Here is a 27,348-nt window from a genome sequence, read left to right on the forward strand (position 1 = left end):
TTTCAATGTTCTGCACCACTGGTGAGTAGGCATGCCATGGGGTTTCAATGTTCTGCACCACTGGTGAGTAGGCATGCCATGGGGTTTCAATGTTCTGCACCACTGGTGAGTAGGCATGCCATGGGGTTTCAATGTTCTGCACCACTGGTGAGTAGGCATGCCAGGGGGTTTCAATGTTCTGCACCACTGGTGAGTAGGCATCCCAGGGGGTTTCAATGTTCTGCACCACTGGTGAGTAGGCATCCCAGGGGGTTTCAATGTTCTGCACCACTGGTGAGTAGGCATGCCAGGGGGTTTCAATGTTCTGCACCACTGGTGAGTAGGCATCCCAGGGGGTTTCAATGTTCTGCACCACTGGTGAGTAGGCATGCCAGGGGGTTTCAATGTTCTGCACCACTGGTGAGTAGGGATGCCAGGGGGTTTGAATGTTCTGCACCATTGGTGAGTAGGGATGCCAGGGGGTTTCAATGTTCTGCACCATTGGTGAGTATGCATGCCAGGGGGTTTCAATGTTCTGCACCACTGGTGAGTAGGGATGCCAGGGGGTTTCAATGTTCTGCACCATTGGTGAGTAGGGATGCCAGGGGGTTTCAATGTTCTGCACCATTGGTGAGTAGGGATGCCAGGGGGTTTCAATGTTCTGCACCATTGGTGAGTATGCATGCCAGGGGGTTTCAATGTTCTGCACCACTGGTGAGTAGGGATGCCAGGGGGTTTCAATGTTCTGCACCATTGGTGAGTAGGGATGCCAGGGGGTTTCAATGTTCTGCACCATTGGTGAGTAGGGATGCCAGGGGGTTTCAATGTTCTGCACCACTGGTGAGTAGGCATGCCAGGGGGTTTCAATGTTCTGCACCATTGGTGAGTAGGCATGCCAGGGGGTTTGAATGTGCTGCACCACTGGTTAGTAGGGATGCCAGGGGGTTTCAATGTTCTGCACCATTGGTGAGTAGGGATGCCAGGGGGTTTCAATGTTCTGCACCATTGGTGAGTAGGGATGCCAGGGGGTTTCAATGTTCTGCACCACTGGTGAGTAGGCATCCCAGGGGGTTTCAATGTTCTGCACCACTGGTGAGTAGGCATGCCAGGGGGTTTGAATGTTCTGCACCATTGGTGAGTATGGATGCCAGGGGGTTTGAATGTTCTGCACCACTAGTGAGTAGGCATCCCAGGGGGTTTCAATGTTCTGCACCACTGGTGAGTAGGCATCCCAGGGGGTTTCAATGTTCTGCACCACTGGTGAGTAGGCATGCCAGGGGGTTTCAGTGTTCTGCACCATTGGTGAGTAGGGATGCCAGGGGGTTTGAATGTTCTGCACCACTAGTGAGTAGGCATGCCAGGGGGTTTCAATGTTCTGCACCATTGGTGAGTAGGGATGCCAGGGGGTTTCAATGTTCTGCACCACTGGTGAGTAGGCATGCCAGGGGGTTTCAATGTTCTGCACCACTGGTGAGTAGGCATGCCAGGGGGTTTCAATGTTCTGCACCACTGGTGAGTAGGGATGCCAGGGGGTTTCAATGTTCTCAACCATTGGTGAGTAGGCATGCCAGGGGGTTTCAATGTTCTGCACCATTGGTGAGTAGGCATGCCAGGGGGTTTCAATGTTCTGCACCACTGGTGAGTAGGCATCCCAGGGGGTTTCAATGTTCTGCACCACTGGTGAGTAGGCATCCCAGGGGGTTTCAATGTTCTGCACCATTGGTGAGTAGGCATCCCAGGGGGTTTGAATGTTCTGCACCATTGGTGAGTAGGGATGCCAGGGGGTTTCAATGTTCTGCACCACTGGTGAGTAGGGATGCCAGGGGGTTTCAATGTTCTGCACCATTGGTGAGTATGCATGCCAGGGGGTTTCAATGTTCTGCACCACTGGTGAGTAGGCATGCCAGGGGGTTTGAATGTTCTGCACCACTGGTGAGTAGGCATGCCAGGGGGTTTGAATGTTCTGCACCACTGGTGAGTAGGCATGCCAGGGGGTTTGAATGTTCTGCACCACTGGTGAGTAGGCATGCCAGGGGGTTTCAATGTTCTCAACCATTGGTGAGTAGGCATGCCAGGGGGTTTCAATGTTCTGCACCACTGGTGAGTAGGGATGCCAGGGGGTTTCAATGTTCTGCACCACTGGTGAGTAGGCATGCCAGGGGGTTTCAATGTTCTGCACCACTGGTGAGTAGGCATGCCAGGGGGTTTCAATGTTCTGCACCATTGGTGAGTAGGCATGCCAGGGGGTTTGAATGTTCTGCACCACTGGTGAGTAGGCATGCCAGGGGGTTTCAATGTTCTGCACCATTGGTGAGTAGGGATGCCAGGGGGTTTCAATGTTCTGCACCACTGGTGAGTAGGGATGCCAGGGGGTTTCAATGTTCTGCACCATTGGTGAGTAGGGATGCCAGGGGGTTTCAATGTTCTGCACCATTGGTGAGTAGGGATGCCAGGGGGTTTGAATGTTCTGCACCACTGGTGAGTAGGCATGCCAGGGGGTTTCAATGTTCTGCACCATTGGTGAGTAGGGATGCCAGGGGGTTTGAATGTTCTGCACCACTGGTGAGTAGGCATGCCAGGGGGTTTCAATGTTCTGCACCACTGGTGAGTAGGGATGCCAGGAGGTTTGAATGTTCTGCACCACTGGTGAGTAGGCATGCCAGGGGGTTTCAATGTTCTGCACCATTGGTGAGTAGGCATGCCAGGGGGTTTGAATGTTCTGCACCACTGGTGAGTAGGCATGCCAGGGGGTTTCAATGTTCTGCACCACTGGTGAGTAGGCATGCCAGGGGGTTTCAATGTTCTGCACCACTGGTGAGTAGGCATGCCAGGGGGTTTCAATGTTCTGCACCATTGGTGAGTATGGATGCCAGGGGGTTTCAATGTTCTGCACCACTGGTGAGTAGGGATGCCAGGGGGTTTCAATGTTCTCAACCATTGGTGAGTAGGCATGCCAGGGGGTTTGAATGTTCTGCACCACTGGTGAGTAGGGATGCCAGGGGGTTTCAATGTTCTGCACCACTGGTGAGTAGGCATGCCAGGGGGTTTGAATGTTCTGCACCACTGGTGAGTAGGCATGCCAGGGGGTTTCAATGTTCTGCACCATTGGTGAGTAGGGATCCCAGGGGGTTTGAATGTTCTGCACCACTGGTGAGTAGGCATGCCAGGGGGTTTCAATGTTCTGCACCATTGGTGAGTAGGGATGCCAGGGGGTTTGAATGTTCTGCACCTGGTGAGTAGGCATGCCAGGGGGTTTCAATGTTCTGCACCATTGGTGAGTAGGCATGCCAGGGGGTTTGAATGTTCTGCACCACTGGTGAGTAGGCATGCCAGGGGGTTTGAATGTTCAGCCCCACTGGTGAGTAGGGATGCCAGGGGGTTTCAATGTTCTGCACCACTGGTGAGTAGGCATGCCAGGGGGTTTGAATGTTCAGCCCCACTGGTGAGTAGGGATGCCAGGGGGTTTCAATGTTCTGCACCACTGGTGAGTAGGCATGCCAGGGGGTTTGAATGTTCTGCACCATTGGTGAGTAGGCATGCCAGGGGGTTTCAATGTTCTGCACCACTGGTGAGTAGGCATGCCAGGGGGTTTCAATGTTCTGCCCCACTGGTGAGTAGGCATGCCAGGGGGTTTGAATGTTCTGCACCATTGGTGAGTATGGATGCCAGGGTTTCAGTCAACAACCTGCAAATATTGTTGTCTAAATCCCATCCCTGGAGCAGTAGAAATAATCAAAATTCCTATGGTCAGAGAATTTATGTTCCTAACAATCTTTTTGAAAAACCTAAGTTAAGTCTATTTCCTTGGTGGCAGTATCACCAGGGGTGTGGGAATTGCCCAACATCATTGTCCTTAGGATGAAAAACAAACAGGGCATCAACAATCCATTTCGATTGGACAGGGTACTGCAAACAGGATTCATATCAATAGTTTTAGATAGATCCCCCACATTTTGGTAAAACATGTAGGTATCCTTAAAAAACACCTCAACAAGTCATGAAACAGCAGTCTAAACATGAATCCTCTGAATGTCGTTTTCTGAATTTAATTTATCCCGATTTTTACCCTAAAGTACTTTTTAATTAGGGTTTATTTTAGCGCCCAAAGCTCTAAATTTTATGTCGGCGTTAAAATGAGTTGGGATAAAGGACCATTCTGTAACTATTGAGCTAAACTGCTGCAAGGAGCCTGATGACAAGATGGATGCCCTCAAGCGTTGAATTAATTAAATTCTCCTATATCTTTTCATGTCTTTTTACAATGGTTGGTAAATGATATGGTTGACGCTTTTAACTGAGATATAGTGTTTATCTTCATGCAGATACCTGCCTTTGTATTTTCAAGGACACCTAAATAAGATTGATACCCAAAACAGCCTTAGATAAGCTTACATATTATAATATTGTTTTAATGTATGAAATGCATGCAGATATTGATAAGACATGAAAATGCAAAATAGTTTTATTTCAATTCCTCAGAAGACACTTAACAGATTAACAAGATCATATCTATTGCTTCTTCATGTTCACTCAAAATTGAACAACAAAAATACCCAGCCCCAACTTCCCACACAATCAATACAGGAACAAACTCAGCTCGGTTTAAAGCACTTAGTATTCAACTTTTTAAAAGATTTTGAAATCATATTGAACATATTCCTGCTAACTGACTGAAGTGATTTTAAATTAAGCAAAATGTTTGGCTATGTCATAAGATACTTAAGCATTCTAACCCTAAGACTTGTCTAGAAACTGAGTTTAGATGAGAAAATAAACTCAAAATGTTAAATTATCTGAAACTCCACATGCTGACAAATAACTGACAATGGAAGAATAAGATATACCGGGGTATTGCAGCATTTTTTTGCAAAAACTATAACAAAAAAAGATAATAAAATGCATTAAGCTTACATTAAACATGTGAACAGTCATGATATGTACAAAAGATAACACAGAGAAATCTTGTGATAGATGCATCAACTAAGCATCAAGTAAACTACATTTAAAGTAATCTCCCCAATAGTCCATTTCAACAAATTTATAAAAGCCATCAGTTTTCAGCTTCATAACCCATCATATTTTAACATGGTACGCTATCAGACATCAACATGATAGATCATCTGATATTATCCACCAGGCTTAATAATGATAAGCCATTTCCATTTGTAAGCCATCAGACTTCAACAAGATTAGCCATCAGACTTCAAAAAGATTAGCCATCAGACTTCAAAAAGATTAGCCATCAGACTGACATGATATGCTATTATCTTCAATGTGGTAAATCAGTCTTTTATGTTTAATTATAACTCATTAGGCTTTATCCTGATAAGCCATCAGGTCACTAAAGTATGTTTAAAACTTTTAAAATTTAATACACAAACAACTACATGACCCTTGAACATTAGTAAATATACATGTATAATTAAAGATATCTTATTCGGGAAACCGTCATAAAAAATCAGGTATCAGGCAGCTGAAAATACTTAAACCATGAAACAGCTTTTCAGCTGCCTGTTATTAAAACATTCTGTGGTTGTACGTTTTCATGTGAACCTCATTCATATATAAAAAAAACATCGTAAGACAGTGGCATATAATTGTAAAACACATGCAGATGAGAAAAAAATACTCCCCTCCCTCATAAAATGACAGCAAGAATAAAAACAACAAATAGCCTGTACTTCATGTTTATCACTATTTGAAGACCGTGAGTACGAACACAAATTCAAATTCATATTGTCTCTGGTTACATGTGTACCAAGTCTTATTTCAACATCTTCGAGTAATGGCTAAATGTTCACATAGACGAAGCCAACATCAGTAAGGCTACATAATACCTCAACTTTTTTTTCGCTCATAAAAAACCCTGGACAATTTTAATTATGATAAATATTTCAATTTCGATCACAAATTCAATTTTGATCACTTCTGCATTTATAACCAAGACTTTAAGTACATGTATAAGCTATTCAGCTTGCCTGGGTTTTGAAGGAAAAATATTCATGCTTAAGGCAAACAGCACAAACTGACTACAACATGAGTAACTGAAAATGGATACATAAAACACTGGGTAAAGTTAAAGATTGGAAATAATAAATGATCATAAAAAGTAAAAGAAATAAAATACACTTTTGAGTGGATAACGTTTCATCAGAGACTCAGTTTATCTGAAAGCAGTTAATCTTTTCAAACAAATTTAAGATAATAACGAAAAAATAGTACCAAGTTTTGACAACAGAGATGGAAAATTTTATCAGAATTGCTCACACATAATTAAGTACCGAGATTTGAACCCTCTTCCAATGAATGCTCAAACAAAATTAAGAACTATCACTATTTTAACAAATCCAAACTGGGCAAAAACATTTACTAAACACTCATAAATTAATTCAAAATCATGAAGAAAAAAACCCACAGGCCTAGGATCCCAAAATGACATCAAAGCACAAAATAAGCAATACATCTAATACATGTACATCTAATGTTAGCACTAACCATAGTAACTGAAGAAAATTCATTTGACCTGAAAGAAAAATTGGAGTTCAGGTTCAATCTTTGTGGCATTATCTATTTTTGAAAGCTGCAAAAATAAAAATCACTGGGACAAGTGTTAACCTCATGCATTCAGCAGAAAATGGCATAGCGTACACATCTGTGAGATTGTAAACATAATGAATCCTTTTTAATGGCTACATGTGTATACAAGTTGAGTATTGACGAAATAAAAGTATTTCAAAACAAATATCTTTGAAATGATTAATAAAATTCAGCAGCATAAAAGTTATTTTGAACTAGTCAGAAAAATTGGCGTTAGTGTTTATTAAACATAATAGCTCAACAATTCTATTTAAAGTTTCATTTCAATTTCTTGAGTGCTTTTTGAGTTATGGAAATTTTTAAAAAAAAACACAACAATGATGGCTATAACCTTGGCATATTGCCTTAAAACCCCCCAAAAAGTTTCTTAAACAAAACAACAATTCTTTAACATGATAAAAGTTGAACATGGTGCAATATGAGAATGAAACTGACATCATGTCCAATAACAAACATGGTAATACAAAACATAGTAATCAGCTGTTGAAGGCATAAATATATAAAAAAAACAAGAGCACTGTGGAGTGAACACTGACACTCAGATGTTTTTTCTGTTGTTTTGAGTCAAATACCGGGCATAGTTCAACAGTTATTGGGCTTCCTTTACCTGTGTGTGTTGACTCTGGCAAATTGTATACTAAGTTTCATTTCAATTTCTCAAGTGGTTTTTGAGTTACGGCCAATATTTAAAATAGTGCCCAACAATGATGGCTATAACCTTGACGTATTGCCTTAAAAAAACCCAAGAAGCTTCTTAAACAAGACAGCAATGAATTCATGGATTAAAAAAGAGAACTTCAGACAAGAATAAAAACAATAAGAATCATAAATGAATAAAAATAGATGACAATTTAGCCTGACAATTAAAACAAGTTTAAAAAACACAGTAAAAATGTAAAACAAAAGATTATGCATAATTTTACCGGGTTCATCTATTTATCAACAAATCTTATTAAAAAATCTTATTCAGCAAAAATCACACTGGACAGGCATTTCAGGAAAAATTCAATTATGACACTTGATTACAGAGAAACTGAAAATATAATAAAATAAAATAAAAACTCATAAACATTCTTAATTCATCTTAAAAAAGAGCTGTTTCAGATGAACCATTTGATATCAACATAAAACTAAAATAACTATGCATCATGACATTCAATATGTTTTTTCTACATCAATTTTTACATACTTGGAAAATTTCAGGTTTGCAAGAAAAAAGATCAATCATTTGTTTCTGGTCTGGTTAAAAAAATCTGACACGTGGGCAAGTTGTGTGGCGGGTTACTCACTAAGCCTGGTTGCCCATCAAAATTTTGAACATCACATACAGTCTAACCTCGTTCAATAACTCATAGGGACCAGCAATTATACCTTGAGCCTCAGAAAATTCGAGCCAAGCGGGAATGTTTACCTTTAGTAAAAAGAAAGCAGGCCTTTACATCTAGTTCGAGCCAACGAGGAATTGGAGTCGAGCGAGTTCGAGCCAACAGGTTTTGGCTGTACTGTATTATACATATTAAATGTATGTGATGTTCAAAATTCCATAATAATAATGTTCAAAACCATTTGCAGGATAATTGTACATCACATGTATTTGTCTGAAATTCATTTAATACTTTGTTAGATTCATAATCGCCTTAAGAGTAATACAGGAAAGTTATATAATGAAACTTTGACTAGTATATCACTGAAATATGTATAAATCAAAGTTTTTTAAAAGTTTAGGCACCAAAGACCCTGCAAATCCTTTCCCTTAAACTCATATAAAACTAGAAATGTGTTAAAAACTGGATTCTTCACACGGTAGTCTATGTTTTAACCAAGTCAGAGGCCTGTGGCTTTCTAGCTGATAATATCCATCCACTTCTATGCTTCATAGTCTATGTTTTAACCAAGTCAGAGGCCTGGGGCTTTCTAGTTGATAATATCCATCCACTTCTATGCTTCATAGTCTATGTTTTAGCCAAGTCAGGGGCCATGGGTTTTCTAGTTGATAATATCCATCCACTTCCATGCTTCATAGTCTATGTTTAACCAAGTCAGGGACCATGTGTTTTCTAGTTGATAATATCCATCCACTTCCATGCTTCATAGACTATGTTTTAACCAAGTCAGGGGCCATGGGTTTTCTAGTTGATAATATCCATCCACTTCCAGACATTTAATATCAGAAGAAAGTTAAGTCTTGGGCACTAAGATGTACATGTATTCCGACACATCCATGTACCATTTTATTAGCAGTAAGCATCGTGAATGCGTGCTGCCTCCTGAACTATAACGCTCTCGTTGCCGAATATCTTCACATACTTCGACACCTCCTTCCACTTCACGGTAAGCTCCTGTAATAGTAAACATTTTCAAGGATTTGAGGCAATTACACGGAATATATTTTTTCTTCACCATCCTAAAGTGGTATATCTTTAAGAGATAAGAGATTCTCATTGGATTAAACGCAGTCACATGAATCGTGATAAGTAGTCGTATTTACGACTTGTGGATGGAGCCTTTATCACATATTGACCTTAGTGAAATGCTCAAAATCACCTTGGTACAAATCTAGTTATACGTCACATTGGCTACTAAGCGAATTAATTTCACAATACAAAATGAGGGAAACTACTAACAGTATCCAACCCAAACAAGGCAAACTAACAGTTGCATAAACGATTGTCAATTTGAAGATATGTTTGCTTTTCATATCTGTTAGTTGAATACTGTAAGACTAGCTGATTTGTCATTTATGTTGATACAATATTATGGAAATCGGAGAAAACTTGTGAAGGTTTATTTATTATACCCTTTTAGAATATTTTACTTAGTTTCATTATAATCTACTGGTAAGTAAATATTCTGGGAACAGCCAACAAACAGTGAAAGTGAATAAACTTTATTTGCGCAATAAGATCTCAACTATGATTGATAGAAAAAAAATCGTACAAGCCTACCGGGTAGATTAAAATGAAATGAGGTTTATATCTTATATCTTTAAATAACACAGTAAAACAATTGTTGCATTTCAGTTAAGGTTGATATGGTGATTCATTGACCTGATGAGGTGGTATCAACATCTGATTATGCCCTCGATCAATATCACTTCATCAGGTTGGAAAATAACCATATCATCCTATTTGAAATGCCATATTATTATTTGTATATTATCGTATATACAGCCACCTATTCTGGTCATCGTTAGTCTTCATAATATCATAAAACCAACACAAGGGCCCTGAAGGCCCTGAATTGCTCACCTGATCCAATAAAGATCATCAACAATAACATTTTGATCAAGTTCCATGAACATAATTATGGTCATAAATGTGGCCTCTAGAGTGTTAAAATACTTTTCCTATTATTTGACCTGGTGACCTAGTTTTTGACCGCACATGACCCAGATTCGAACTTGGCCTAGAGCTAATCAATATAAACATTCTGACTAAGTTTCATGGACATACAGTCATAAATGTGACCTCTAGAGTGCTAACAAGCTTTTCCTATGATTTGACCTAACAACCTAGATTTTGACTGCACTTGACCCAGATTTAAACTTGACTTAGAGATTACTAAAATAAACATTCTGACCAACTGACATTAAGATACATTTATAAATGTGACCTCTAGAGTGTTAACAAGCTTTTCCTTAAATTTGACCTGGTGACCTAGTTTATGACCGCAAATGATCCAGATTCGAACTTGGCCTAGAGCTAATCAATATAAACATTCTGACATAAGTTTCATGAACATTCAGTCATAAATGTCACCTCTAGAGTGCTAACAAGCTTTTCCTATGATTTGACCTTATGACCTAGTTGTTGACCACAATTGACCCAGATTTAAACTTGACTTAGAGATTACTAAAATAAACATTCTGACCAACTGACATTAAGATACATTTATAAATGTGACCTCTAGAGTGTTAACAAGCTTTTCCTTAAATTTGACCTGGTGACCTAGTATTTGACTGCACATGACCCAAATTCGAACTTGACCTAGAGGTAATCAATATAAACATTCTGACCAAGATTCCCGATGATACAGTCATAAATGTGACCTCTAGAGTGCTAACAAGCTTTTCCTATGATTTGACCTTATGACCTAATTTTTGACCGCACATGACCCAGTTTCAAACTTGACTTAGAGATAATTAATGTAAAAATTCTGATCAACTTTCATGAAGAAACCTTTATAAATGTGACCTCTAGAGTGTAAACAAGCTTTTCCTTTAATTTGACCTGGTGAACTAGTTTTTGACCACACATGACCCAGATTCGAACTTGGACTAGAGCTAATTAATATAAACATTCTGACTAATTTTCATGAACATACAGTCATAAATGTGACCTCTTGAGTGCTAACAAGCTTTTCCTATGATTTGACCTGGTGACCTAGTTTTTGAATGCACATGACCCAGATTTAAACTTGACTTAAAGATTATTAATATAAACATTCTGAACAACTTTCATGAAGATACAGTCATAAATGAGACCTCTAGAGTGTTAACAAGATTTTCCTTCAATTTGACCTGGTGACGAAGGCGGATGACGGACACGGGGCGATCACAATAGCTCACCTTCAGCACTTCGTGCTCAGGTGAGCTAAAAACAGATTTGCTAAGCTCATTTGTACCTCGGACATTCTCAAGTCAAAAGAATCTCCCAAGTCGTAATGGAAGTTCCAGACTTCAGCCTCCACCCAGGCGTTGTCAGTGTTGCGTGGGTCATCCAGGTAGCCTTTGTACAGCAGTGTGGAGCTGAAAATGGCAGTACATACATGTAAACAGGGGGTAACATATCGCTACAGCACAGGGGGTAACATAGCGCTACTGCACAGGGGGTAACATATCGCTACTGCACAGGGGGTAACATAGCGCTACTGCACAGGGGGTAACATATCGCTACAGCACAGGGGGTAACATAGCGCTACTGCACAGGGGGTAACATATCGCTACAGCACAGGGGGTAACATAGCGCTACTGCACAGGGGGTAACATATCGCTACAGCACAGGGGGTAACATAGCGCTACAGCACAGGGGGTAACATATCGCTACAGCACAGGGGGTAACATAGCGCTACTGCACAGGGGGTAACATATCGCTACAGCACAGGGGGTAACATAGCGCTACTGCACAGGGGGTAACATATCGCTACAGCACAGGGGGTAACATAGCGCTACTGCATAAATGTTCCTGAATGTATAAGATCATCATTTAAAGCATATCAGAGCGATCATTCTATGGGTTGAAGAGAATGGTGAGAAGAACAAGTATCTGACCGGCATATATAGTAAAGTTAATTCATGACCATCACTCATGTTTGTCCTATAAAATATTGTTATACATGTGACATACTGTTACACAACCCTTGATTTTATGTAAAAACATTGCACATTTAATTTGCAATATAATTAACTTACACTTAATAAGATCACCGTTCTCTTTGAAAAACAGAAACGCCATGCTAAAGTGGAAAAAGGAGTTGTGATTGAGAATGAGTAATGTCTTAAGTATTAACATGATTTGCGGGCAAATACTACCGTCCACCTTGATATGCCATGATAATGAATGCCACTCAAACCAGCATTCATCCCACAATGTCTTGGGTGCAAGGCGGAAACCTACATCAATGGACCAAGCATTCCTTCAAAAACTTAACAACCCACCAGAATCCCTGTTGGTCCACCTCAGAGCGTAGGTTTGGCCTGGAATCTGTTATGTAGGGGTTCATGAGCCCGGCTGACCGTAAGTTTGACACGGGATTGGTCACCTCCATAGGCTGGACAGAGGTACGCGATGTCGAGCCTCCCACTACCACACTCGCAAATTGGGAGAAAAACTGAAACACAAAGTAAAGAACTTGGTGTACTTTTATATGAAATGACTGAGAAAAGCTTCAATACAAAATGAAAATAACTAGGTTAATATATCGCAGAATCTTTGAATCACTTGTAGTTGGCCAGCAAGTTTTTCTCCTCCATTGGTTGCACAGAGGTTTGGGAGTCTGATCAAACCGCTACTGCACTTGCAAAATGGGAAATAATATTTAATAAAAAAGTTGTTGGCAGCCATGTTTGACACTGACATGTGGACTGGACGGATGTAGAGGTTGCAACATGGCTTATGGTATGTTATAATATCACATATTCCTAAGAAATACAATTACGATGGGGATAATAACTTTTGTTGACAAGTATCTGGGATATCATTTCATCATATCGAACTAAGCGAAAAACTGCAATACAGAAGAATTGTTTACTTAGCTGATCAGCTTTAAATATTTCAGTGCCCAAATTGTTTGAAAAGAACATGCTCAGAAATTTTTGCGATTACAACATTGAAAGAGTTAATGAAACTGGCAACAGCTGACATTCATTTCTAACAAAAAGATATTCTAAAACTAACCCTTGTCGTTGTGTTTCTTGCATCTTTAAATACATAAATACTTATCATATGAAATGGTAAAGGTATCTACTACATTGTTCCAGTAGAGTGTTACCTGAATCATGTCTCTCTGGTCAAACTTGCCGTATTGTTTGGCCGTGTCTTCTTCGTTGAACACTTGGGACATAAACGACTGGCAGAGAATACTGTAGGGGTTGTTCAGTCCATGAAGAATGTCCTGTAAATGATTGGAAAAAAAATACTTTTGAATATTTTGGATTTGAGACAATTTTACTGATTTATGTATAAAATTATAAAGAGTGCCAAAAATAAATGCCAAAGCTTTTCTGTATTTTTTGTTTAATTGAACAAGGAGCATGTCTTAACACTTATTAAAGCCAGAGTTTGCTTTACATGTGTGATTTATCTCTGGGAACATATGTACAAAGTTTCATTTGAATATCTTGAAAGATTTTTCAGACATGACCAGGTTTGAGGTTTTTGCACCATGAAGCTGCTTCAGTACCTCACTACCAACAACAGAAATGGCTTAGGATATCTGATCTTTTTTCTTTAAAAAAACGACTAGCTAAAAAGTTCCCTACCCCTGGCAGTGCATAGCTGGAATCCATGAAAGTCTCCTTCTGGACTGTGATAAACTCCAGCACCCGTTTTCCCTCCACATACAGGTAATCTGTCATAGCACTGAGGTCAGGTCCATATTTCCGTCTCCAGCGGGTGACCACAGCCTTGATTACGTGATTCGGTCCCCAGCGCCACAGAATACCCTTCCCCCGTATGCCTGTTCGACCCATTGGATTTCTATAGAATACAGAACAAATGTTTGAATTAAGTTATTTTCAAAACTTATTAGTCTCAAAATGAATGGCTTCCATTTGGAGAAACAGTGTAGTCAAGGGAATCACACACACAATTATTTATGGCAACAACTTTTTATAAACTTTGTTGAAATTGAGTCATTTTACCTATTGTTATGAACAAACATCAAAAAGCAACCGGCAGACAGTCATTGGAATAGAATATTGTAAAACCAAGCCTAAAATAGTTAGATTTTCATTGGCATTTACTGTCTCATTTTCAGCCATTTATTAACAACTAGTGCTCTAATTTCAACTCCTGATGTTGATGTCATTCAAACAAGCATTTGTTTACATTTCAAATGAATTTGATTATTTCATGTCTGATACAACAAGGTTCCTTTAAAAGCATTTACCACTCAAATGAATGAGCTATGGCTAGAGCAGGGTAAGTTCCCTTCTTCCCTTTTCACCAAGATGATACCAAGTCTGGATGCATGAGCATTTGGTTGTTGGTCACCAATCCATATGGCGTTTCTCTGGGTACTCCAATACTGTCACACAACAATAAGCCAACAGAAGTTATAAACATACCAGTAATGTTGCAATAACTTGTTTCCAATGTTGTGATGCACATCTTTGTCCCTGAACGTTTTCACCATGTCAAACAAATGTAAACAAGTGTGAGACTTACTGTGGCAAATGAGCGCGTCCTCCTGATATCTATAGGGCTGGTTGTCTACCTTGATGCAGGATTACCTGACGATGTCCTTACACCTGAAGATTTCACTGTTTTCAACAAATGTAAAATATTGCAAATACTGAATGATTTAAATTGAGTGTCTGGTTGTCTACCTTGATCGGGTACAGCCTATTGATATCCTGACACATGCCTTTGTTCCTGATGGTTTTCACCTTTTCCAACAAATGCAATCTAGTGTGATTACTTACTGCTGTAAATTGAGTGGGTCCAACTCATATCTGAAGAGCTGATCATCTACCTTAGCATCAGGATAGCCATGTCCTGTGCTTGTCACCTCATATCTGAAGGGCTGGTCGTCTTCCTTCGTCCGGGATAGCCCGTCAATGTCCTAACTCATGCCCATGTCACCTCTTATCTGACGGGCTGGTCGTCTTCCTACCTCATGCCCATGTCACCTCTTATCTGACGGGCTGGTTGTCTAACCTGTTTTGAGATAGCCCGTCAATGTCCTAACTCATGCCCATGTCACCTCTTATCTGACGGGCTGGTTGTCTAACCTGTTTTGAGATAGCCCGTCAATGTCCTAACTCATGCCCATGTCACCTCTTATCTGACGGGCTGGTTGTCTAACCTGTTTTGAGATAGCATGTCAATGTCCTGAGGCATGCCCTTGCCCTTCATATTTGAAGGCTGGTCATTGTACTTGTTGGGGGATAGCCTGTCGATGTCTAGACTCATGATCTTGTCCAGGAAGGTTTTCACCTATTTTAAACAATTGAAATTAACTAGCGTGATTACTTACTGCGGTAAATTGAGTGCATCAACTTCATATCTTAATGGCTGGTCATCTATGTTGATCCAGGACAGCCTGTCGATGTCCTGGCGAACATTCTTGTCCCTGGTCGTGGTCACAGTGTTCCACTTGGGGAAGAACTCAGTGATGGGCGACATTCTACCATCATCATCTCTTTCCTCCTTCAGTCTTGCAAGTCTGGGATGTGGAGTAAATGATTAGAAATGCTGTTGAGTCAAGTTACAACCAGATTACATTCTTTGAAATACAACTTTTGCCCGAATTGTTTGCATTTGAGTGAATTGCATTAAGACTGTTAGCAAGCATTGATTACTTCCAAATGCTGAAGTGTAGACCAAACAAACAAAGAAATATTGCTCTGCTCTGTCTTTTTGAATGGTGACTACTTATATGTACAATCAGGGCACTTATTACAGTTGAACACTGCTATTCCGAACACTGTTTATCCGAAATTATTGCTATTTCGAAATTATTTTTTCGGTCCCAATTTTTCTCTGTCTTAGTTAACTAAATTTTTGGTCTTTATTCCATAATCGCTAGTCCGAAGTAAATATTACGGTCCTGATGGGGTTTTTCACATTTATTAATAGGGTTTTACACACCTATTTCAATTCTTATTTCAAACTCGATCATGTCAAAGTTTTTTCACACCATACTGCAAATGCACTCCGGCATCGGCTTGAGCTGACAATGGAGCACAATTATCGCTTGTTAAAGAATGACAATAAGCATGCGTGTGTTACAAACATTGATGTCAGAAAATGGTTAACACAATTTGAATATCATTCGAAAATGTCTATCTCATCTGATTCCGTCGCCATATTGCTCACTCAACCCGCTACCAAACAATCCAAATGCATACATGTGCTGTCGTTTTGTTTTAAATGTTTTAAGTCATTTTAATAAAAAATATAATAACGAATTATTTGTCAATTATTAAACACTAAATCAACAAATATTTTTGTATACAAAAGATAACTCAAACTGTGCGTTGTATTGGTAACTTGTAACCGACATTGCAATCTTCACAACTAAGTATTACACGTTATCTATAATTCGCGAACGCTGTTATTTGCGGCAAATTGTTAATCCGAAACACCACTATTCCGAAGTAATTTGTTGGGTCTCTACGATTTCGGATTAACGGTGTTCAACTGTATATGTATGCTTGGGTGACTAATTAAATGTACGATCAGGTGACTACTTAAATGTACAATCAGGGAACTTCTTAAATGTACAATCAGGCCACTTCTTAGATGTACAATCAGGTTACTTCTTAAATGTATGATAAACACCCCAGAAAACATCCTCAATTCACTAGCAAATGATCTTAAATGTTAACATAAATAGTTACACAAACTGGAAAAATCGGCATTAATTTTCTTTTTATATCACTATGGCACAAAACGTAATCCCATCCTAGATTTATTGTATAATCTCTTGATAATCTCACCTGCATTACATGCCAGTATAAGCACTACAGAACTTACTCCAGAATGTCCTCATCCACATAGAAAATCTCATGCTCCAGGAATTTGCTCTTCTCAAGTGTGTATGTTTTGGGGTCGTACACATCATACTGTGTCTGTTGAGGTAGCAGTAATGATTAAGTAATGCCATACATCACCACAGTGACTTATACCGACACATTGTACAGCGCACAACGCAAATATGTCATACTACTATTTTCTGCAATGCATCGCTGTGCTAAATTGAAACAAAAACTCTTTTAACATACCCTTTTAAAAGCTATAAAAAATTTATTTCATGCAAGGACATTTTGTATGTTCAAACCTCATGGTTAATAAAAATAAAATGCAAAGAAATTGTGGTTGTTGGATTGTTTGATTTAGCAGAAACAAATTTAACTATTTGAAAAAGAAATATGACCTTCCTTCTGCCAAAGTAGTTTTATTTCCTGATATAAAAGCATGTGCGAAGAAACCATACGTTGAAATTCGTCACTGTGGTTGTTTTAGTTTTTCCTCACATTATCATGGGACATAATTTTAGTAATAATGTGGCCAAATCACAAATCATTGTATGTATTGCTTATAAAACTTTACTGATAAAGCTACATAATGGTGCACTAAATGAATGGCTTGATTGGCAATAGTCAAAACTGAACCATTTCAAAAGTTTACATCAGGCCCCCACCCAATCCCAAACGGACAAATGGACGATTTCAACATAAAATCTATCATAAAATAAAATAAAAATTGGCCCGATGTTTTAGCCATTTTCTGTTACTAAAATTGGTCAAACCCTGTAGGAATCATGTAATAAATTGCATTATATTGATTTATACTATAAAAACCCCATTCATAACTAATAAACTGCTGCAAACAATAAATAAAGTTTGAACTTGAACTTTATCAACCTACATCCCAAGGCACGTATTTGTCAAAGACAGGGAAGCGGGCAATGGTGGTGCTGGGGTAGGGAGACTGTCGTGCGGCCACATGGATAAACCGGCCTTTCACATTGGTAATACCCATCACCTCTGTAAAAGAAAACAAACATTGCTTCAAACACAGGGAAGTCATTAATGGCAGTGCTGGGATATGTTGACCTTCAGGTTGCCATATGGATAAGCCGGCTTTTTACATCTTTAACATCCATCACCTCCATAAATGAACAAGAAATGTATCAAGGACAGGAAAACAGGCAATGGTGGAGCTGGGATATGATGACTGTCTTGCTGCAACATTAACATAAGTAATTACCATCCCCTCTGTCAGAGACATTAAAATTGATAGCTGTTAGTCAAAAGTAATTTATGTTTTTTCTGTAACTTTTCAATGATAAAGCACCATAAGTGGATGGTGCTGTTTCAATCAATCCAAGAGCTTAAGTATGATTAAATTTAAGTCAAAGTTATGGGACTTTTAAGGGATGTTCATAATGCCATTGGTAATTTCAAGAAGCATACTATATTTCATGTTATTATCTTAAAACAATTTATGAAATGAAAGCATCATTTAAGTTTTTTCATGCTCCAGCTGCTGACAACAAGACAGACAACTGAGCCATCACAAAATCATGCCTTTATCTCTTAAAAAAAATGAAAACCCAAAATTACCAGAATGTCCAAAACCATTCAATACAGCCCAACCAAATACTAGTTAATCACCCAAATCACACGCACCATTTTTCTCCAGTTTGTGAGCAATATCCTCAAGACAGAGACTGCTAGACTGGAACATTCGCTCAAGCTCCACGATGCGGTCATTCAGACGCTTCATGCTCTTTCTGTAAGTTCGCAGGTCATCTTGGAGACTCACCAGTCTGGAAAAGAAAACAAAGCATTGAATTAATCAACTTTTACTATAACCGACAAATTAAATCGTAGCTTTAAATTATACTTGCGAGAATAGCGAAGTTACAAACTACTGATTGGTAAGGAAGTTACATGCAAACAGTAGTATATAAACCACATACATGTCTCCTTGTTTCTGTGGCATATTCTCCTTTTCCTGCTTGGCCTCTTCCCCGGCGTTGTATTCCCGGGCCACTTTCTTCCAGTACAGTGTGTCGTCAATCGCCCTCTGGCCAATGCGGCTATGCATGGAACGAAGCTTTAAATCCTATGAAATGAGTGATTATTAAGTAAACATCAATAACATGATTATTACAAACGTCTCCCCTCTTTGGAGCTCCATATTTCCAGAACAGCATTTTTTGTTAAAGTGAGAATGTTTTTATAAAATTATAACTAATGAATCAGATTTGGTATTATCTGAAATGTATTCAGTAAGATGTCACATATCCTTACATTGCCTAACAACAGATCATCTCCACTTATCTTTGACCATACTGTATACAAATACATGTATTCTCTTAGGCTTGTTTTAAGAACAGTTAGTTATAAGAATATAACAACAAAAAAACTTACCTTATTTTTCCTGCAGCACTTTTTCAACTTTTTCTTACACATCCTGAAGAGCGTACGTACAACTAAGTAGATCATGCTCAGGAACGTGAAGGGAGGAGGGAGACTGAACCGCTCAATGAAATCTGCAATCAGGGAGTAACGCTGAAACTTCCAAATCTCGCTGGCGATGAGGTCAACCTTTGCAATTGTCAGACTGAAAATAGAATGTAGCATGTTGAGGTTGTGAATGGCTGTTGATTGCTGAACTGCTCGATCAGGGTGTAGCTCAAGAACTTCCAAATCAGGTCAAACTTGGCCATGGACAACCTAGGATTGGAATCTAAATGTATGTTTCTTTAAATGGTTGAAAACCTACAGTTTTATTATTTGAGTTCATGGATAAAATAATGTCAAGATTTCTGAAAATTTATAAATTTCTGATTTGCACACCTTTATGCACACATTCAGTTTAGGAGTATTGTTTTTTCATTTTTACTATTATGAAAAACAAAAACACAGTGGTCGAAATTAGCACAAGCCCGCAATCCCTGTACTGGTAAAATGTCTTTCGGGCTTGCTCAAATTCTGAATTTTATATAGCAGGGCTTGTTACAAAATTTGATGCCAAGCATTAATATAAGCATTCGGGCTTGTTCATCCAAAAGTCTAATTTTGATTACTGAAAACATAGCATTTATTAAGCTCAATGTGCAATTGAACAGAAAAATAAAATGCAACTTAAAAATGCTTTTGGTGCTATTGTATATCCAGCATGGTAAAATAGATGCGACATCATTAGAAGGTGAACCCTGATGATATTTCATCATAAAAATGATGCATAGTCATAAAATGATACATAGATGATAAATTTTCCCTTGTATTGCAATTTGAGTACTTTCAAACACATTTTATTATAACCATTAAATGTACTTACGCAAACATGGCGAAGAGGAGGGTGACAAGCACAAGTTTACAGATAAGCAGGTACTGCAGTGTGATCACGTAGGCAGACAAACTTGTGTGGGGGCACTTTTGTAGGCTCTCGATCTCTGGGGAATGAAACATGCTTTATGGTAAGTGAATCAAAATGATTTTTTTAATGTTTGAAAAATAAGCCCGCGACATGCCCATATCAAACTACAGAGTGCAGAGAGCTGGGACACAATTTCAATGACATCATTTTAAAAATGATGTTTCATTGGCAAAAACTTATTTGTGCTTTTCCCAAAGCTTTCGTGATTGCCATGTACTATCCTTTTTAGACATTTAATAAAAACAACAATATTTTATCTTCGTCTATCGTTGAAATATATTTAACCTCCTGACCACCAAAAGTGTGATGAATAAACAGCATTATATATTTCTGATACATAACTAGTGTTCAACTGTTACTGCTACAATTTAATCATATTAGTAAATCAACAAACCTTTAGCCTGTACTGCTTCACTATTTACACTGCCTGTTGAATAGATACAAAATACATCAAAGAAAAACAAATACAGGGGGGCCATGCCCTTGCACCACATTAAACATAATTCTTATCTTTATTCTTATACATGTGATTATATTTAGTTTATTGGTCAAATATTATTTACGGTCCCAACATTATACTCAATTGCTAATCTTAAATTTAAGATTAAGGGAAGTTGATTATTAGGAATAGTCATTTTTTAACTGAATATTAAAGGTATGAATGGTACAATGCCTGTAAGCCGTACCACTGTAGCAGTAATCCGTGGTGTTCTCATACGAGCTGGAACATGGCTCTCCTGAAATATACATGTACAAAATACATGTATACTGAACATTTACATTAAAGCATCATAGGTACTTTAACATTTAACAAGTAAGAAAATTAGATACAATGACCGGTAAATATCTTCAATGTTTGTTAGCATTTCCATGAACATACATGCCATATTTTCTGGAGACCATTCAGGGGGATTTGTTCAAAAGGCTGAAAATTCAGGCGGATTTTGGTTGTATTCAGGGGGATTTTTTTAGCAGGTCTAAGTTGGCGAAATTTTAAAGTATTTTTAGACGCAAGTACAAAAAATGTATTCACATATAGTTTGGTTTGAAAACCTCTTAACTTTTTCATTATAAAGAATTATTTTATGTCATGATTTATCATATTCTTATGATACACTGTCATGTCATACTGTAATGCACTTGCAGAACAAAATATATCATTGGGAAAATATGTTTTCGAGACAATTAGATTAAATTTACCTTCCTCAAAGTCTTTTAAAAAAATGTGCTTAATTCTATCAGCTTGATGACTTTCAGACAATAAGAGAATAGAATAAATATTATTAATTTCTTCCTTCCAAAAGAGTAATAGTTCTTTGCCTTTGATAATTACTACAAATTAATTGATCACTTGTTGTAAAAGTTTCATTTTGGCATTTCACCCTTGTGGAGTTGTTTCTTTACATTCAGTTTCACTCACATACTGTGGTTTCACTTACTTTGTCATTATTGTCGGGGGATTTTTCCCCCCGCCGGGGGATATGGCATGTATGCATGAAGATATCAGCCTGCACTCAAAAACATATGTAACAATGGTTCCTTTTTATAATTTGATAAAACAAACTGATCTGCTTAAATAAGTATTGAAGTCACAGATTCATAATTAGTGATAGTCGAAAAACAACCAAATTTCGAACTTGAAAAACAAAATTGTACCGTCAAGGTCAGCGACTTGTGTAAGGAACATAGCGTATATGGGCCTGGTAATGACCCGCTTGACCAGTTCAATGGACAGTGGCCAGTGGGGGTAGAGCACAGCCTGTATGGTTACCCCACCCACTATCATGAAGATCAGGAACATACGGACAAAAGCCACAAAGTCATGCTTGATCTGAAAGAGAGAAAGATAAGATGTAAGTTGAGGCAGACAACAGGACCTCAAGCAGACCACAAGGCTTGTTCATTTTTCACAGTATAGCTAGTGGCATAGTTCAACAATGATTAAAACTAGAGTAACTGGCATTGCAGTGTATATACTTATTTTCACTGGAAACAATCATTTGTACTAAGTTTCACTGGAATATCTTTAACAGTATTTATATCTTTATCAATATTTTTAGTTATGGAAAATGGTTAACATTTTTGTGCCCAACTCTGCTGCTGAAAACAATGACACTTGCACTATGACAATACCTTATTTCAACAATTTTTTCAAGCAAAAGGAGTTTTAAGGTTTGTTTGTTTTAAATTAAGAATTCCTTATTCTTTTTCTGCACACAAAAGCAAATCAAATGATACCAAAATAATGTAGGGTCACCAGGCATCCAAAATTCACATATTTGTGCCAGACACCTCTATTACAGTCATGGTCTCGCAAAACTATCTAGACTTTTAACAAGTCACTCTCATGTGTAATAGAAAACACAAAAATTTGGTTAATTACCATTCTGCTGATGCGGAGCAACATGGGCCCCAGGGTGGGGCTGATGGGTAGGTAAATACCCAGGAGCCTGTAGAAGAAGTAGATCAAACCATAACACATGAATGTCCGTGCCTGAAATATATGTAGGATATATACGAACATGAATTTTCATGACTGAAAAATAGTCCCTTATATAAAAACCTGAATGTTTGTGTCTAAAAAAAACAGTCCAAAATATAGGAATATGAACATCTGTGCCTGAAAAAAGTCTCCAATATAGAAAAATGAAGACTTGTGCCTGTAAAATAGTCCCAAATGTAGAAATATGAATGTTTATGCCTCAAAAGTAGTCCCAAATATAGAAATTTTAAAGCTTGCCCCTTAAAAAAGGACCGAGTAACTTTCAATATATTGTGCTGATTGACAACATTATTTGGTCATGCAGAGTGATATTGTTTGTTGTTCACTGATGTAAGTGTGAGACATTTATTTTGAATAGATTGAATATTGCATTTACAAGTATATTTCACCCTTGTTTACCTGCATGTAGTTTGATAAGCCGACCCAGACGTGCAAGATCCGTGTTAGTAGGAGGATGACAAGGAACGCCATAATGATCAGAATGTCCATACAGTTCCCCACTAGGGATAGGGTTTTGTAGCGCTGTAATAGACAAATACTTGTGATCGGGTTTTAAAGCGATGTAATGGACAAAACTAGTGATCGGTTTTTGAAGCAATGTAATAGAAAAATACTAGTGATCAGGTTTTAAGCCATACAATATCCAAATACTGGTGATAGGGTTTTGTAGCGCTGTAATAAACAAATACTTGAGATAGGGATTTGTAGTGCCATAATGGACAAATACCAGGGACAGGTATTTGTAGGGTCTAATTGACAAATATCAGAATATTTATAACAATATTGAAACATCCATGAAGTTTGCCATTAATTCCACAAGTGATAGGGTTTTGTAGCGCTGTTATATATTATCCCTCCATGATTTAGTACTTTGATTTGATCAAACGTGTCTGTCCCGAAAGAAAACAATACATGTAGAATGAAATTTATGGTGTATCTACACACATGAAAATTACATGCTAGGGAAAGTGTCTTGTAACAATATGACAGATAAATATCCTGGCTGTAATTTAAGCAGAAGTAATTAAAAACTTTCCAACAATGGAAGAAAACATCAAAATGAAACTGAAGTTGTAATTATCAGCATGAGAATTCAGTTACGTTCCTTTGTACATAATAATTCCATCATGCTTTTCTCATGAACACAGACTACAGGGTCTAGTCCCTCATAGCAATACATTATTGATAGTTAAATCATTTTCTTTACTACCTTACAAGTATCTTAATTTCATATATATCTTCTCACATGATATTTTCTGTAGACTCTCCAGACAAGTTCCAGCTCAATGATCATAGTCCAGAGCCAGACTGTCATATCCAGGTACTGGTTCCCACAGGTCGGCCAGATAGTCGCCAGGCTAAACACACCCAGGAACGCAAAGTAAAATACCTGTAAAGAATTAATTTGTAGTGATACTTTATTGCAGTGATGGTATATGTTTAAAGAGTGCATTTAAAATTATAAAATTGCCATAATATGAAATAATACAGCTGTCATATAGGGGACTTCTGATAGCAAATGATTAAGAACGGGCAGGATTCTGACAGGCCCATTTAACCAGAAAACAGGAATGCCAAATTTATTTTTCAAAGAATTTTTGTTGCCTGGAACACTTTAACCTAGGGTTTATGACAAAATTGCCCTGCTGAAGGTGTTAGATTTACAAGTTTGTCTAAATGCTCTGTGTGTAATAGCAACCATTTCCCATGGTGCAACTCCAACCTGCGTGGTCCAGAATTTGGTGATTGGTGCTGTCCACAGTAGGTATATTTTCTGGTGGAAGGGAACATGCCTTTTCCCTTTCTGGGGCAGGTTCATCACTGCAGACTTTAACCTAATACCAATACTATCTGATTTCTGAAAGAAACAAAAACTGTTTTATTGCTTGATTTTATTCTGGCAAGTATTCTGGGTTTTCAGCAGGAGCATTTTGAAACATGCCATAGGGACATACAGGCCGACAGACAGGTGGGAATACGTGGTGGCATAAAGGCCGACATACAGGTGGGCATACAAGTGGGCAAACAGGTCAACATACAGGTGGGTATACAGACCGACATACAGGCTGACATACAGGTGGGTATACAGACCGACATACAGGCCGACATACAGGTGGGTATACAGGCCAACATACAGGTGGACAAACAGACTGACATACAGGTGGGCATACAAGCTGACATACAGGTGGGCATACAAGCTGACATACAGTTGGGCATACAGGTGGGTATACTGACAAACATACAGGCCGACATACAAGTGGGCATACAGGCCGACATAGTTGGGCATACAGGTGGGTATACAGACCAACATTCAGGCCGACATACAAGCTGACATACAGGTGGGCATACAAGCTGACATACAGGCGGGCATACAAGATGACATACAGGTGGGTATACAGACCAACATACAGGCCAACATACAAGCTGACATACAGGTGGGTATACAGAACAACATACAGGCTGACATACAAGCTGACATACAGGCCGACATACAGTTGGGCATACAGGCCGATATACAAGTAGGTATACAGATCGCCATACAGGCTGACATACAGGTGGGCATATAGGCCGACATACAGGCCAACATACAGGTGGACATATAGGCCGATATACAGGTGGGTATACAGATCGACATACATGCCGACATACAGGTGGGCATATAGGCCGACATACAGGCCAACATACAGGTGGGCATATAGGCCGACATACATGCCGACATACAGGTGGGCATATAGGCCGACATACAGGCCGACATACAGTTGGGCATACAGGCCGATATACAGGTGGGCATATAGGCCGACATACAGGTGGGCATATAGGCCGATATACAGTTGGGTATACAGATCGACATACAGGCTGACATACAGGTGGGCATATAGGCCAACATACAGGCCGACATACAGGTGGGCATATAGGCCGATATACAGATCGACATACAGGCCGACATACAGGTGGGCATATAGGCCAACATACAGGTGGGCATACAGGCCGATATACAGGTGGGCATAAAGGCCAACATACAGTTGGGCATACAGGGCAATATACAGGTGGGTATACAGATCGACATACAGGTGGGCATACAGGCCGACATACAGGCAAACATACAGGTGGGCATACAGACTGACATACAGGCCAACATACAGGTGGGTATACAGGCCGATATACAGGTGGGTATACAGATCGACATATAGGCAAACATACAGGTGGGCATACAGGCCGACATACAGGCAAACATACAGGTGGACATACAGACTGACATACAGGCCAACATACAGGTGGGTATACAGACTGACATACAGGCCAACATTCAGGTGGGTATACAGGCCGATATACAGGTGGCCATACAGACTGACATACAGGCCAACATACAGGTGGGTATACAGGCCGATATACAGGTGGGTATACAGATCGACATACAGGCCAACATACAGGTGGGCATACAGGCCGACATACAGGCAAACATACAGGTGGACATACAGACTGACATACAGGCCAACATACAGGTGGGTATACAGGCCGATATACAGGTGGCCATACAGACTGACATACAGGCTGACATACAGTTGGGTATACAGGCCGATATACAGGTGGCCATACAGACTGACATACAGGCCAACATACAGGTGGGTATACAGGCCGATATACAGGTGGCCATACAGACTGACATACAGGTGGACATACAGACTGACATACAGGCCAACATACAGGTGGGTATACAGGCCGATATACAGGTGGCCATACAGACTGACATACAGGCTGACATACAGTTGGGCATACAGGCCGATATACAGGTGGGTATACAGATGGACATACAGGCTGACATACAGGTGAGCATATAGGCTGAGATACAGGCAAACATACAGGTGGGCATACAGACTGACATACAGGCCAACATACAGGTGGGCATATAGGCAGACATACAGCGGGGCATACAGGCCGAAAAACAGGTGGGAATGCGTGGCAAAACAGTATCTTTCCAATAATACAGAGAAAGTTAAGGTTTGGATAAAAGTCACCCAAAGGAATCCTCACCTTAGCTTGGAGTCCCTTGAGGGTAGATTCGGTCACATGTGGTAAAATATCATCTTCCTCCTCTTCGTCCTCATCGTCATTCTCGTCTCCTTCTGAGTCACTGTCTTCTTGACCTACAGGTTGGAGAGTCTTTGATATTAGCTATATCGTGTATTTTGTATTATTTCCTCACCTGTATGTTTAGAGTTAACGATAGCCAGACCTTTTTTTAGTGTTAAATGCTTATGACTCTGCTAACTGGATTACTGCACATATTTAGAAATCTTCAAAAAAAGGATAGCCAAAGTTCCCTTAAGTCATTATCAAGTGTGTTCTTCAGAGGTTTGTGAATGCGCACAAGTTAGTACAAAGACATTTGCACTAAAAAAAGGTAAGTTCTTTTTCTTTGCTTTACTAAACAATCCAATCGGCACCCTAGCTATGCTTAAATGATTTTGTAACGTAAAATTAAACCTATAACTTAGAGACTATTTCACTTAAAGTGACACTCTTATTCAAAATCAATACAACACATGTAAACAAACATAAATATTTAGTGATACACCTTTAACAGCTTACTAAATAATGCATTTATGGAAAATATTAATTACTATTAACAATATTACAACTGTGTATTTAATA

At 39.0% G+C, this 27,348-nt stretch overlaps 1 protein-coding gene across 9 annotated transcripts in view; it reads right to left on the minus strand.

Annotated features, from left to right (window-relative positions):
* Positions 1-4,427: 4,427 nt before the first annotated feature.
* Positions 4,428-27,348, minus strand: part of LOC128226664 (transient receptor potential cation channel subfamily M member 2-like) — an 81,610-nt gene continuing 58,689 nt past the window's right edge. For all 9 annotated transcript variants that reach the window (XM_052936636.1, XM_052936644.1, XM_052936640.1 and 6 more), the window contains 20 exons: positions 26,728-26,840; positions 24,419-24,553; positions 23,942-24,085; positions 23,095-23,217; positions 22,576-22,686; positions 21,849-22,023; positions 20,879-20,929; positions 20,587-20,619; positions 20,094-20,208; positions 19,181-19,373; positions 18,727-18,872; positions 18,434-18,573; positions 17,670-17,788; positions 16,776-16,870; positions 15,274-15,462; positions 13,556-13,772; positions 13,066-13,188; positions 12,233-12,405; positions 11,200-11,323; positions 4,428-8,915 (listed from right to left, as the gene is read on the minus strand). In XM_052936636.1, coding sequence (XP_052792596.1) covers positions 8,811-8,915; positions 11,200-11,323; positions 12,233-12,405; positions 13,066-13,188; positions 13,556-13,772; positions 15,274-15,462; positions 16,776-16,870; positions 17,670-17,788; positions 18,434-18,573; positions 18,727-18,872; positions 19,181-19,373; positions 20,094-20,208; positions 20,587-20,619; positions 20,879-20,929; positions 21,849-22,023; positions 22,576-22,686; positions 23,095-23,217; positions 23,942-24,085; positions 24,419-24,553; positions 26,728-26,840 — 2,624 coding nt within the window. In that variant the 3' untranslated portion in view covers positions 4,428-8,810. The remainder of the gene's footprint in view (positions 8,916-11,199; positions 11,324-12,232; positions 12,406-13,065; positions 13,189-13,555; positions 13,773-15,273; positions 15,463-16,775; positions 16,871-17,669; positions 17,789-18,433; positions 18,574-18,726; positions 18,873-19,180; positions 19,374-20,093; positions 20,209-20,586; positions 20,620-20,878; positions 20,930-21,848; positions 22,024-22,575; positions 22,687-23,094; positions 23,218-23,941; positions 24,086-24,418; positions 24,554-26,727; positions 26,841-27,348) is intronic.

This window comes from Mya arenaria, chromosome 3, assembly GCF_026914265.1.
Source record: "Mya arenaria isolate MELC-2E11 chromosome 3, ASM2691426v1".
In the NCBI taxonomy this organism is placed as follows: Eukaryota; Metazoa; Mollusca; class Bivalvia; order Myida; family Myidae; genus Mya; species Mya arenaria.